Source organism: Oncorhynchus nerka, linkage group LG10, assembly GCF_034236695.1.
Source record: "Oncorhynchus nerka isolate Pitt River linkage group LG10, Oner_Uvic_2.0, whole genome shotgun sequence".
Classification (NCBI taxonomy): domain Eukaryota; kingdom Metazoa; phylum Chordata; class Actinopteri; order Salmoniformes; family Salmonidae; genus Oncorhynchus; species Oncorhynchus nerka.
In genome coordinates, this window is record NC_088405.1 from 29,284,138 (window position 1) to 29,297,133 (window position 12,996).

Genomic DNA, 12,996 nt, shown 5'->3' on the forward strand with positions numbered 1-12,996 from the left:
AGCTCACCTTCACCACACATCCCTGATGACCTTACACTGCCTTTAACACCTTTACATACCTTTCACACTCATGAATAACACAATCAGTGTGTCGATGCGTTTCTGAGTGTAAGTGTGTCTCTATCTGTGTGTGTGCACGTGTGTGTGTGTGTGTGTGTGTGTGTGTGTGTGTGTGTGTGTGTGTGTGTGTGTGTGTGTGTGTGTGTGTGTGTGTGTGTGTGTGTGTGTGTGTGTGTGTGTGTGTGCGTGTGTGTGTGTGGTGTGCTGACGCACACACATACAGTGCATTCGGGAGGTTTTCAGACCCCTTGACTTTTTCCACATTTTGTTACGTTTCAGCCTTATTCTAAAATGGATTAAATTGTTTTTTCCCCTCATCAATCTACACACAATACTCAATAATGACAAAGCAAAAACAGGTTTTTAGAAAATGTTGCTAATTTATTATAATAAAAACGGAAATATTACATGTATAACTCTACAAGCTTCGGGTTCCAATTATTAAAAAACATTTTTTTTTTTTAATAAGGCTGTGAAAAAAAGTCCAAGTGTCTTAATACTTTCTGAATGCACTGTTGGTGCATGCATGTGTGGGTGCATGCTTGCATGTGACAGAGAGCGAGAGACAAGACTATGCAACCACATTTCGAATTAGCCTCATTGTAAGGGTAAACTGGGAAAATTGGTTTTCGTGTTTACCTTTCTCACGGTGTTAATAAAATATATGCAAATATGCAAATGTTTATGAAAGAAGAAGGAAGAGGAAACAAATAATATTTACTATATTTTAAAGTGACCTAATCATTTTTCCACTGTTACACTTAAATATTTTGTGTAAAACACAGTTTGCTTACTTTTTTCTGGATTATAACGACCTTTGCTTGATTAGTTAAATGCAGGTTTGACACTGCTACAAAGAGCTTCATTCAGGATAACAAATTAAATGAGGTAATATCATTAATACCACTACAGCAGGAGGAAGAGAATGTGCTCTTAAACATAATTAACTTCAATTTTCAGCCATTCAACATCCACAGACCAGGATGCATCCCCAGAGAAATTCCTTCACCACAGATAAATACACAACTTGTCTGGTGTTCACACTCCACAAAAAACGAATCTTTCTATTTCCACTGTAAAATATCTTCTTGACAAATCTTCACATAATATTTCTTCTAGAGGTATTTACTACTCTATAACCTAATATCAAGTCGTTAGGTTGTTTCTAATAAATTTGTCATACCCAGCCAGATGAGGTTTTGCCTCATCAACTGCAAAATCAATGACACGCTTTCTCCTTCCTCTATCTGTTTCCAAGCATATCAAATTGATATTATTTTCCACCAACATTTTATCAGAATGTTTTCAGTGGTGCTTTTCATAACACCTAATCCTATGAAACAAGGTAACTCCCATAACCCTGGCAGGCTTACTCCACGGTCCTGTTTACTAAGGATCTAAACACATCCAAAATATACAGGAGTCTTTCCAACACACAGCAGCAGTATCCTAGCCTCACTGTGAACTTGTTGTATGTTTGGGTACTTGGAAACATAGAATTTCCACTCAGCCAAACTACAACAAGTTTAATATAACCTACAGTAAGCTTAGAACATTTGTTTTAGTCATATTAGTGATAATTTGATCACTGATTTGAGAAGATTCAACAAGTACAGTACAAACATTGGGATGAAAGGGATTTATTGACACATTTTCTATATCAAAATACAAGAAAAGTCTTTGAAATAATAAAAACTTTGCTCCGCAGATCATAAGGATCTCTACTTCCACATATTTCCTTTGTAATTCTCAGAAAAAAAGCAAAACAGTTGATCAATAAAGAGGCCTACATCACCCAGAGATTCAGAAACAGTAGAAGTCAACGTCCTGCAAGAGAGAACAAATGTAACAATGATCAAAACTACAACAATAAGTAATACTTCAGGATCTGTTGATTACCTGTGAGAATGTAGCTACTGAGCAATAATGAATGGAGACAAACAACATGTGGTGGTAGCTATAGTGTTGAATGCGTGGAAGCTGAGGTAATACTCACGGCCGTAGGGATCGCCACAGTATCAGTATCCTTCTTAAACTTGGTAGTCTCCTTCACCAGGTTGCTGGGGAAGTAGCCGAGGATGCCCATCTGGTCCACATAACGCTCACTGTAAACCTGCCAGAGAGAGGAACATGGTGCTAGATAGATGTGCTCAAGTGTTTCACCGTGACAGAAACATTCAAATCTAGGGAGCAGGTTTAGGAAGAGCAGAATAGATGCATTTGTGTGATCGAGTCATATATCTGTGAGTTTCTGTCCAAATCTCACACATTCCACAACTCGAAATGATTGAACAATGTGACAGGCACAGCAAAATGCACCTCAAAAGGTATGAACCTCACGACCAACAAGATGGAGCATAGAATCACCTGATTTGATTGGTACATTGATCACATGGAATAATTTCCCTACGGTCTTTACATTTCAACATGAATTGACAAAAACGGTTTGGATGAACCGTTTTCTAAAAACATATTGTGAACAGTGATGAAAATGTTTCTGTAACTCTGGAAAGAAACCCATCATCACAAAACATACACTTCCAGACCAGAAGACTCCAGTGCCCTCCTCTGGTGTGAGTTTGGAGTACACATAGATCATCTGGTCCTTCCTGATGTTGATGAATCTGCAGTCAGGAGCGGTGAAGTCATCCAGAGCCACGGCCATAGAGAGAGCATCTGAGAGGGAACAACAACACAATCAACATGAAAGCAAATTACCGACAGTATATCAAATAAGAAAAAACATTGACTGTGCACTCTTTTTGTCAAATCACATATAAAGCCAGTATTGACTGGATTGATTGATGGGTGCATGGTATTGTCACACCCCTCAAAAAATGCAGAATGTCTGAATAGAGAACCCAAATCCATACTCTCCAAAAATGGTCTTCAGATCGGTAAGGTGCATAAAATCTACTGTACTCACATGAGCATTCCTCATCTGCACAGATTTTGCTGTTTGCCAGTTTGTCCATAAGAATAGCATTGGTGGTGGTCTGGCACAGAAATCCCAAAGAGAGGAGCAGGAGAGCGAAATGCAGTGGATGGTTCATCCTGAAGACGGTGAGAAAGTGAATGTACTGTATGTGTGTGAGTGAGTGCGAAATAACCCACTACTGTAAACTTCCACACACTTCTTCTCCTATGTCTGGATGGGCAGAACCCTTTCATCACAGGAATTCTGACCAATCAGAGTTGACCGGCTCCACATTCCACATTCCTAAAAGAAAAAGAAAAAAGTGGCTGCAAGTTTTATGGGAAAAACAAAAGCCCTGCAGTGAGCTCTTATCAAAAACAGACATGGATATTTGTATGTTTTCTTGTTTGTTCTTTTGTGTTTGGCAACATGCAGCTGCCATAAACAGGTATATCCTTAGTGCTTTATAGAACATTTGAGATTTGAGTATGATTCAACCACATCCACTTGATTTCTCCAGAGTTCCGTAAGAAACTGTGAATTCTGTGAATTCTCCTTCTCCGCATTCTGTTCCTCCTCTAAATCCGGGGGTGTTAAATAACACCTAATCTGAGATGCACCTAATCTGAGATGCAGTGCTTTAGACCGCTGCGCCACTAGGGAGCCCCCTAGTGGCGCAGCGGTCTAAGGCACTGCATCTCAGTGCTAGAGGCATCACTACAGACCCTGGTTTGATTCCAGGCTGGGAGTCCCATAGGGTGGTGCACAATGGGCCCAGCATTGTTAGGGTTTGGCCGGTGTAGGCTGTCATTATAAATAAGACTTTGTTCTTAACTTACTTGCCTAGTTAAATCAAAATTGTAATTCAGGACATTACTGCGTTTAGGGAATATATTCTTTCTGCACTTCATTTCCACTAGTTCCATTTAGGCTAACAGGTTTGTTGTTTTGCAGACTACACCTTGGTGATATCCTAGCAGGAGCCTACAAAAGATGGGCCCTGTCTTCAGGTTTTACCTACATGGCAGCTGGAAATGGTGTCAGTAAAATTGGATTGATCATGCGTTCTAAAAACTGGTAAATTCTTAAATACCAGCATACAACTGGGGAAAATGAACTTGAACGCACCTTTAACTAGTAATTACTAGTGGGAAACTTGTCCATCATCTCTGAACTCTGACGTCACATACTAAGGAAATTACCTTGATTACCAGTTAAATGCAACAACAAAACGTTATTTATAAAGACAATCTATTCATGTGGATTATTATCTCTTAATTTGTTAATGAGTATAATAGCTGTACTTTTAGTTTATGGTTGACGCAGCTTGTTTGCCGTTAGCCAATCGTAGATCTCTATGAGTTTAAAGCACGTGAATGCACACAACTTGTTAACAATATTGTTTTCAGAGCCTCTCACTTGTTTTGAGCAAAAGCACTAGGTTCAATCTATATGGTCGAAGATCTGCGTTATAGTGCGATTGAAATGTAAAGGTTATTTCCATTAGAGCCAACATATGCAGCGTTTACCGTGAATGCAGTCTCTGCGAATGCAGGAACATCGCCTTTAAAATTCAATCACGCTGAATCTAGGCCTAAATTTTATCTGCAGTTATGTCACAGATGTGACTTATTGTCACAACTTCCGCCGAAGTTGGTGCCTCTCCTTGTTCGGGCGGTGTTCGGCGGTCGTCGTCACCGGCTTTCTAGCTGCCACCGATCTACGTTTCTCTTCCATTTGTTTTGTCTTGATTGTACTGTCATGACGTTGGCCTGGGGGGTAGGTTTATGACAGTCATAAATACCCCCCCCCCCTTTTTTCCTCTCTCTACCCTACTGAGGTTACATTTGCAAAAGCCTTGGCTAACATAGAGATTCTGGGAACATCAGAAGGTGGGGGGAAATTAACTAAATTCTGGTAATCCGAACAATTGAACATATGCGGTGGTACTTAATGAATATGATGTCAGTTTAGTTGTCATCTGAGACATTCTCATCAATGATAAGATGACATAAACTCTACAGTGGAAAGTCAACACATCAGAGTTATCGGATTCACATGGAGTTGTTGTTCAATTGAAATGTCTGAATATGAAATTATTTGTGATGGGATGAAATGTGAATTTAGCTTCTAAAATGTGAAATTTGGGTTTTCATAAGATAGGGCTCTGCTCAATCAGTGGCCCGCCCCTGTGAAGGGACATGGGCTATAAAACTTTTATAGGACGACGGTCCTATGTCAGAATGGTTTAGATAATAACTACAGAACGAAGCCAACATCAGCGTGAGCTTTGGTTGCAAATGGTATGAACTTTGAACTCTTATTCACTACAGAAGTGATATCTCCTAGCCGTTGAGTTAGCAACAGCAGATGCAAACGAGGGTTAGGAAGGAACAGACAGAGTATTCTGTCTATCACACAACGACGTTACTACAACGTATCCAATTGACCACCAGAGACATTCTTCAAAGGACTCGGTTGGGCAACACGGCCTTCCATCTACCACCAACCTACCGAAGCGCAGCTCAGAGTAAATATTTATTAGAGGTCTGCGCGAGGAGGTGCAGATGGAACTGGCCTGTCGTGACAATAACCTCACCCTGGACTCACTCATTGCGATGGCCATCCATCTGGATAACCTTCATCCGGGAGCATCGGCATTCTTATCGCTTCTCTCCCTCCGGCGAGCACTCGGGATCAGAGCCTCTTCTCCTCTTCTTTTCCGATTCAAAGTCTCGAATGTCAGCCATTAGGATCTGGAACCATCATACACATCACTCAACCACTCACCCTCACGATGGAGTCCAATCACCAGGAGAACATCCTCTTCATCACCAGTGCACCAGTTCACAAAATCATCCTCGGCCTCACTTGTCTCCAACGCCATGGCCCTACCATCTCATGGTCGAGGATGAGAATCAGACTGGTCACCTGAATGCCGGAGGACCTGCTTCCCTGTCCCCTGTGGTTCCACGTCAGTTGAGAGTCCTGTGGTTGCCCTTCAGCCCAACATCCCAGAGGAATACCAGGACCTAAGGGAGGTATTCTCCAAGACCCGAGTTACCTGTCTCCCTCCTCATCGCCCCTGGGACTGTGTCATCGACCTGTTTTCCGGTGCTACACCTTATCGCAGATGCATCTACCCTCTGTCTGTGGCTGAGACCCAGGCCATGGAGGATTATATTCAAGAGGCCCTCCAATAGGGTTTCATCCGCACATCCACGTCCCTGCACCGGCTGGTTTCTTCTTCATGGCCAAGAAGGAGGGAGGATTATGCCCTTATATCAATTATCGAGGACTCAATGACATCACCACAAAGTATCAGTACCCTCTTGTGCCACCGAGCAGCACAAGTTCTTCACCAAACTAGACCTGCGGAGTGCCTACAATCTCATCCGCATCCGGGAGGGGAATGAGTGGAAGACGGCGTTCAGCCAAAGGTTATGTCCTTTGGCTTAGCCAATGCTCCGTCATTTTTTCAGGAATTAATCAACAAGGTGTTCAGGGACATGCACAGACATCAGGTGATTGTATACATCGATTACATCCTGGTCTTCTCGACCTACCTGGAAGATCACATCACCCCCGTTCGAGCAGTCCTGGAATGCCTCTTGGCCAATCACCTGTTTGTCAAGGCGGAGAAGTGCCAATTCCATCAAAGGGCTGTATGCTTCTTGGGTTACCAAATCAGCCCACAGGGAATGAAGATACAAGACAAGAAGGTAGATGCGATGAGGTCATGGCCAGTCCCAACCACCATCAAGGGGTTACAAGGGTTTTTGGGGTTTGACAACTTCAACCGCCTCTTCATCGGGAACTTCAGTGCCGTCGCCGCCCCACTCACCTCCCTCCTCAAGGGTGGGCCTCGTAGGTTGGTGTGGTCTCCAGCAGCCGACGAGGCCTTTTGTATCCTCCCACCTCCGCAGAGAGGAATTACGACATCTGCGATTGGGAGCTCCTGGTGGTGAAGTTGGCATTGGAGGAGTGGAGACACTGGCTGGAGGGTGCTAAGGAACCATTCGTCATCCTCACTGACCATCGGAACCTAGAGTACATACGGACAGCAAGGAGACTGAATCCGTGCCAAGCCAGGTGGGCACTTCTCTTCACCAAATTCGACTTCATGCTGACCTATCGCCCAGGTTCTAACAACATCAAGGCCGTTGCCCTGCCCCGTATCTATGATTCGGGAGAGGTTCATGTCCATAGGGAACCCATAATCCCATCCTCCCGAGTCATAGGTCCAGTGGTTTGGGACGTAGATGTGGACATCCGCCAGGCTCTAGAGAGGGAGCTCACACCCAGGAATTGTCCTCACGAGCGCATCTACGTTCCGACAGGGATAAGGGATCGGCTGCTGACCTGGGCACACACATCTACGTTCCGACAGGGATAAGGGATTGGCTGCTGACCTGGGCACACACATCTACGTTCCGACAGGGATAAGGGATTGGCTACTGACCTGGGCACACACAGCTGTCGTCAATGGACATCCAGGTATTTCTCGCACCATCCACTCCATCGCTGAGAAGTACAGGTGGCCCACCTTGGTGCAGGATGTCACTCGGTATGTCAACTCCTTTTCCATATGTGCTCAAACCAAGTCCCCCCGGAATGCTCCAGCAGGGAAGCTCCTGCCGCTTCCCGTGCCTCAGCAACCTTGGTCACATCTATCCATTGACTTTGTAACCGATCTTCCTCCCCTCTGATGGTTTCACTACCATTCTGGTGGTAGTGGATAGATTTTCCAAGTCATGTCGCTTAATCCCTCTTCCTGGTCTCATTTGCTCAGGTCGCTGAGGCACTCTTCCAGCAGGTCATCTGGCATTATGGCCTTGCGGATTACATTATTTCTGACCGAAGCCCCCAATTCACATTACGAGTATGGAGGGCCTTCATGGAGAAGCTCGGGGTCACGGTCAGCCTCACTTCCTGATATCGGCCTCAGTCCATCGGGCAGGTGGAGAGGATGAACCAGGAGCTGGGGAGGTTCCTGAGAAGTCATTGTCAGGACCGGCAGGGTGAGTGGGCACGATTCCTTCCCTGGGAAGAGTACGCCCAGAACTCCCTACGTCACTCCTCCACTGGGTTGACCCCCTTCGAATGTGTTTTGGGTTTCCAGCCGGCCCTGGCCACATGGACCCCGTGCCAGACCGCGGCTCCTGCGGTAGATGAGTGGTTCCGGCACATGGAGGGGGTGTGATGCGAAGCACACGTGAGACTCCAGCATGCCGTCCATTGTCAGAAGGAACAGGCAGACTGCCACCACAGGCAGACTGCCACCTGTGTTCCATCCTGGGGACCACATTTGGCTCTCTACCAGGAACCTCCCACTATGTCTGCCCTTCATGAATCTGAGCCACCGGTTTGTGGGGCCGTTCAAGGTTCTCCGGAGGGTCAATGAGGAGACATACAGGTTACAAATACCCAGTCACTATTGAATCTTACCCTCTTTTCATGTGTCCCTTTTCGGGCCGGTGGTCCCTCGTCCCCTAGCTGATAGTGTCCCCTTCAACACACCTCCACCCCCCCGGACGGATATCAACCAAAAAAAATGCATATTTTTCATGAAGTATTTTCGATATCATGAAAAACACCTCTTAAAGCCTCTTATTAAAGATCTCTACAGATCAGTGTCCCGCTCTCGGTTGATGGTTGAGCTAATGTGCACTCATGCGATTAGCATGACGTAAGTAACAAGAGCATTTCCCAGGACATAGACTTATCTGATATTGGCAGGAAGCTTACATTTTGTTAATCTAACTGCACTGTCCAATTTACAGTAGCTATTACAGTGAAATAATACTATGCTATTGTTTGAGGAGAAGGCACAGTTATTAATAAAAAAAATTGACACATTTGGGCAGTCTTGATACTAAATGTTGAACAGAAAGGCAATGGTTCATTGGATCAGTCTAAAGCTTTGCTCATACACTGCTGCCATTTACTGGCCAAAATCTAAATTGCGCCTGGGCTGGAATAATACATTATGGCCTTTCTCTTGCATTGCAAAGATGTTACAAAAAAATAAATACAATAAATTTCATTTTATTATCTTTTACAAGATCTAATATGTTATATTCTCCTACATTCATTTCACATTTCCACAAACTTCAAAGTGTTTCTTTTCAAATGGTAGCAAGAATATGTATATCCTAGCTTCAGGTCCTGAACTACAGGCAGTTAGATTTGGGTATGTCATTTTAGGAGAAAATTGAAAAAAGGGTAGGATCCTTCTGCCTTTGATCTGGTTATAAGACGTTCTGACCAGATTTCAACCAGTAATTTACATCTTTATCACATCGTATACCCACCTGGATTGTGATCAAAACCATTTTTCTTTGGGTGATGGGGGAGTGGGGGTCTAAAACTCAGTCATATCATGCAATTTTAGCATTTATAAAATGTGTTTTTTTTTATATACAGACTATTGGAAAAATAAGTGAAACTTCTCAAATGATCCAATGGATTATGATAATTTGCTGGTAAAAATGTATAGGTGCAAAAACATAATTTGTTCCATGCTCAGGCAGCCAAGTTTAGCGAGAGACGGAAGAGGAAGCGAGACACCCCACTCATGTTTTTTTCTGGTTCAATGAAAGTCAATGAACTAAGTAGACCAGACCAAGCTGCTATTGCATCGGTGTCTATGGGAGACCCACCCCGTTAAGTAGACCGGAACTGACCCAAAAAACGATACCGATAACCGCTATAAAACATTTTTTTAAAGCATTTTTAAGCATTCTAGTACAGTTAAATAGTTAACACACACACATGGACGCAGCGGTCTAAGGCAGCGGTGCATGGACACTGCATCTCAGGGCAAGAGGCGTCATTACAGTCCCTGGTTCGAATCCAGGCTTTATCACATCCAGCCGTGATTGGGAGTCCCATAGGACGGCGCACAATTGGCCCAGAGTCGTCCAGGGTGTGGCCGGGGTAGGCCGTCATTGTAAATAAGAATTTGTTCTTATCTGACTTGCCTAGTTAAATAAAGGTTACACACACACTGACCAAAAGTTATTTTGTTGGATTTACATGTGTCCCCATTACCTGTAAAACATAATCAAAACCTATTTATTTCACTTACTTGCTGTGCTGTTTCGTTGTTCATTTGTTCAGTGTTTCATTCTCAACCAGGATTTATATGGAACGCAATTTGGGTCTCTGCATGTAAAAAAAAGCATGTGTCAAATAACACTATTTGACGTGTCAAATAAGCTTTTTGACCAATCAGGACCTGAATATGACTGCATGTTACATAATAATTTTATGCGATCATTCGTTTTTTAAGTAGTTATTATACATTGATTACGCTATCACTCGTATTTCATGTCACAATGATTCATCGAAACGTATGCTATGATGCTGTTAAAGTTGTCTCGCGCACCTACAGTGCTGGTCATAAAGAAAAGCTAGCTAGGATTTTTAAATGTTTTATTTAACCTTTATTTACATAGGAAAGTCAGTTAAGAACAAATTCTTATTTACAATGACGTCCTACCCCGGCCAAACGCGGGACGACGCTGGGCCAATTGTGCACCGCCCTATGGGACTCACAATCACGGCCGGATGTGATGCAGCCTAGCTCATGGATGCAAACAATGTTCTTCCCCAAAATAGAAAAATGACATAATCTGTTTCAGTAGCTATAGTTAGCTAACTAACTAAATAGCTAGGTGTGATCATCTAAAATAACCCTAATTTATAAGACACTTCTAATTTGATTAATGGTAGTCAGGCCCCATCTATGTGAAGCTAGCCACAATAAGGAACAGCCACATAGTGGACTTCGTGGTTAGCCTTCAAAATAAAATAATGTCGTTGACAGTGATGCAAACGCATGCAAATAGTAGAATTATGTCATAATTAAAAAGATCGTGCTAAACGAGGTTGGAATGTTGTTATATATAATCATTTGTTAATTTTGCAAAAATCTGCTGAAATCACACTGGATCTATTGTAGCGACCCACACAGACAGCTGTGTGTTATGTGTTAGGCTATTAGTGGCTTGTGTTGTACTTACCAGTGTTTGCGGGGTCCGACATGCCAATCAACCTGCTATCTGCCAATCACGGGAATGCCTGGAATGTTCTGATGCCGGGCTTCCTGGTGGTTGGTGGAGTTGGGTTGGGCAGGGGGATGGAGCATTGGAAGGTTTAGCCTTTGTTCTCTCTTATGTCTGGCCTTCACAAGAGAAGGTCACAGTTGGCCTGTGGGTTATCTTTCATTTATTTGGCATGGGCTACTCAGTGACACCCAGAGAACATTGGCATCGTAGCTCTTATTGTGGGACTCTGAAACAACTGTGAGTTGAGACACATTTATTGTCAACCTATGTGTATTGAACATTCCTGAGGAAAAACAATACTGAGTGGATGTTTTGGAGTCTGATAACTCTGAGGAGGGCGTTGGGAAAAAATATATTGGGTATTGAGTAGACTGTTACCCCATTTAATTGATCCCCAATCCTTAGGTAAATCTGTACAGTGCAATATGAATGTCAATACACACAATAGACTGACTGGGGAGGTGATTTCACACAGTCACAGTCCCGCAATAAGGGCTAAAACTAATATTTGCGTAAACTCTTCACAGTTGTGTTCTGTGGGTGTCAAGGAGTAGACTGATACCCCATTTCCTTGGTTCACATCCCAACCTTGTTAACATTATCTAGTCTAAATATGGCATGGTTCCACGAACTGTAACCTTTTGCATCACTTTCAAAGCGGAACTTTTATTTTGAAGGCAAACCGCAAATTCCACTATTGTGCCTAATCCTTATTGTGGCTAGCTTCACAATACTGTCAGGTCGAGCCTCACTAGCCAGATGGAGCAAGCTGGCTGCTTATAACGTCAGCTTTGGGCAACAGGGTTAAGTAGCTGTCTAGCTATTTATTTTCATGAACTGACGTTCAATTTCAATGGGCGAACAACAAGTGTCTACCTAGCTAATATTTACTAACAAGGATTCCTAAATCATTGCTAAGAATAGTGAAAATGACTGAAGTTTCTTCTGGTCATTGTTTTCAGGCTGGTTGTATTGGTGCTAGCTAGGTACCAAGGTACCATGCTTTATTACCAACGCGGTATTGTAAACACATCGTTCGTGGCCGGTGTTTGCAGACTTTTTTTTGTACAGCTTTGACAGTGCTTACTGATAGTAGTGGTGGCGCTTGGCTTGCACGTGCAAATTCAGAACACACAACCTTCTATAATGGAACTGTTATTTGACATGCCAAATTAAAAGCTTATTTAATGTGTAAAATAGTGTTATTGTCAAATAGCGTTATTTGACGTCTACCTTTTTTGACACGCAAAGACCCACATGACATTCCATAGTATTGTAACGACCCTGGGGTTTCTGCTGCTCGAGCATGCTTTTGCGGCACAGTCGATAGCGCGCTGGATTTTACCTGGAGTCATTATGTCATGTACCTACATTATATAGGTGTGCACGTCAGCTTTGACATTGTTTTCTCACATCGGGGTTAAATTTAGACAATGGCCAATACAGATGTTGGACTTTTTAGCTAATATTGGCCGATTCCGTTATGTTCACGGATATATCCTGCATCCCTAGGAAACAAGCCTGAGTCAACTATCTTAATATATTCACCATATTTGTTGTAGTCAAAGATGATCTATTATATTGCTCAGCTCAGTCATGACTAGCAAACTTTGCAGGTCATTAATAAACAACGCCATGCTAGTGGGTGGTACCATTAAAATAAAACCCAACCCTGAAATTAAACGTAGCCTAAAAATAATGTACACATAATTTCATACGAAAAGACATGTCATTGGCACGAATTTGTCACTTCAAGCCCAAATATATCAGTACAATAGCGGCGTGCAACACCGCATCTCGGAACACACAAATTGTCGGTCCTTGTCAATGATGGGCTATTGCAGTAGACAACCACCCCAGGTTCCACTTCTATCAGCTAAAAACAAGAAGAAGCGGCTCGGATGGGCATGCGATCACCAACACAGGACAATTGCGGAGTGGAAAAAC

General features: G+C 43.1%; 1 protein-coding gene across 1 annotated transcript; it reads right to left on the reverse strand.

Moving 5' to 3' along the window:
• Positions 1–1,684: 1,684 nt before the first annotated feature.
• Positions 1,685–3,216, reverse strand: LOC115136337 (otoraplin-like). Its single transcript, XM_029671928.2, has 4 exons — positions 2,987–3,216; positions 2,597–2,736; positions 2,057–2,173; positions 1,685–1,887 (listed from the first exon to the last, which is right to left on the reverse strand). Exons 1-4 carry the CDS (start codon positions 3,111–3,113, stop codon positions 1,864–1,866), a joined length of 408 nt encoding a protein of 135 aa, XP_029527788.1. The 5' UTR covers positions 3,114–3,216; the 3' UTR covers positions 1,685–1,863.
• Between the last annotated feature and the right edge of the window lie 9,780 nt (positions 3,217–12,996).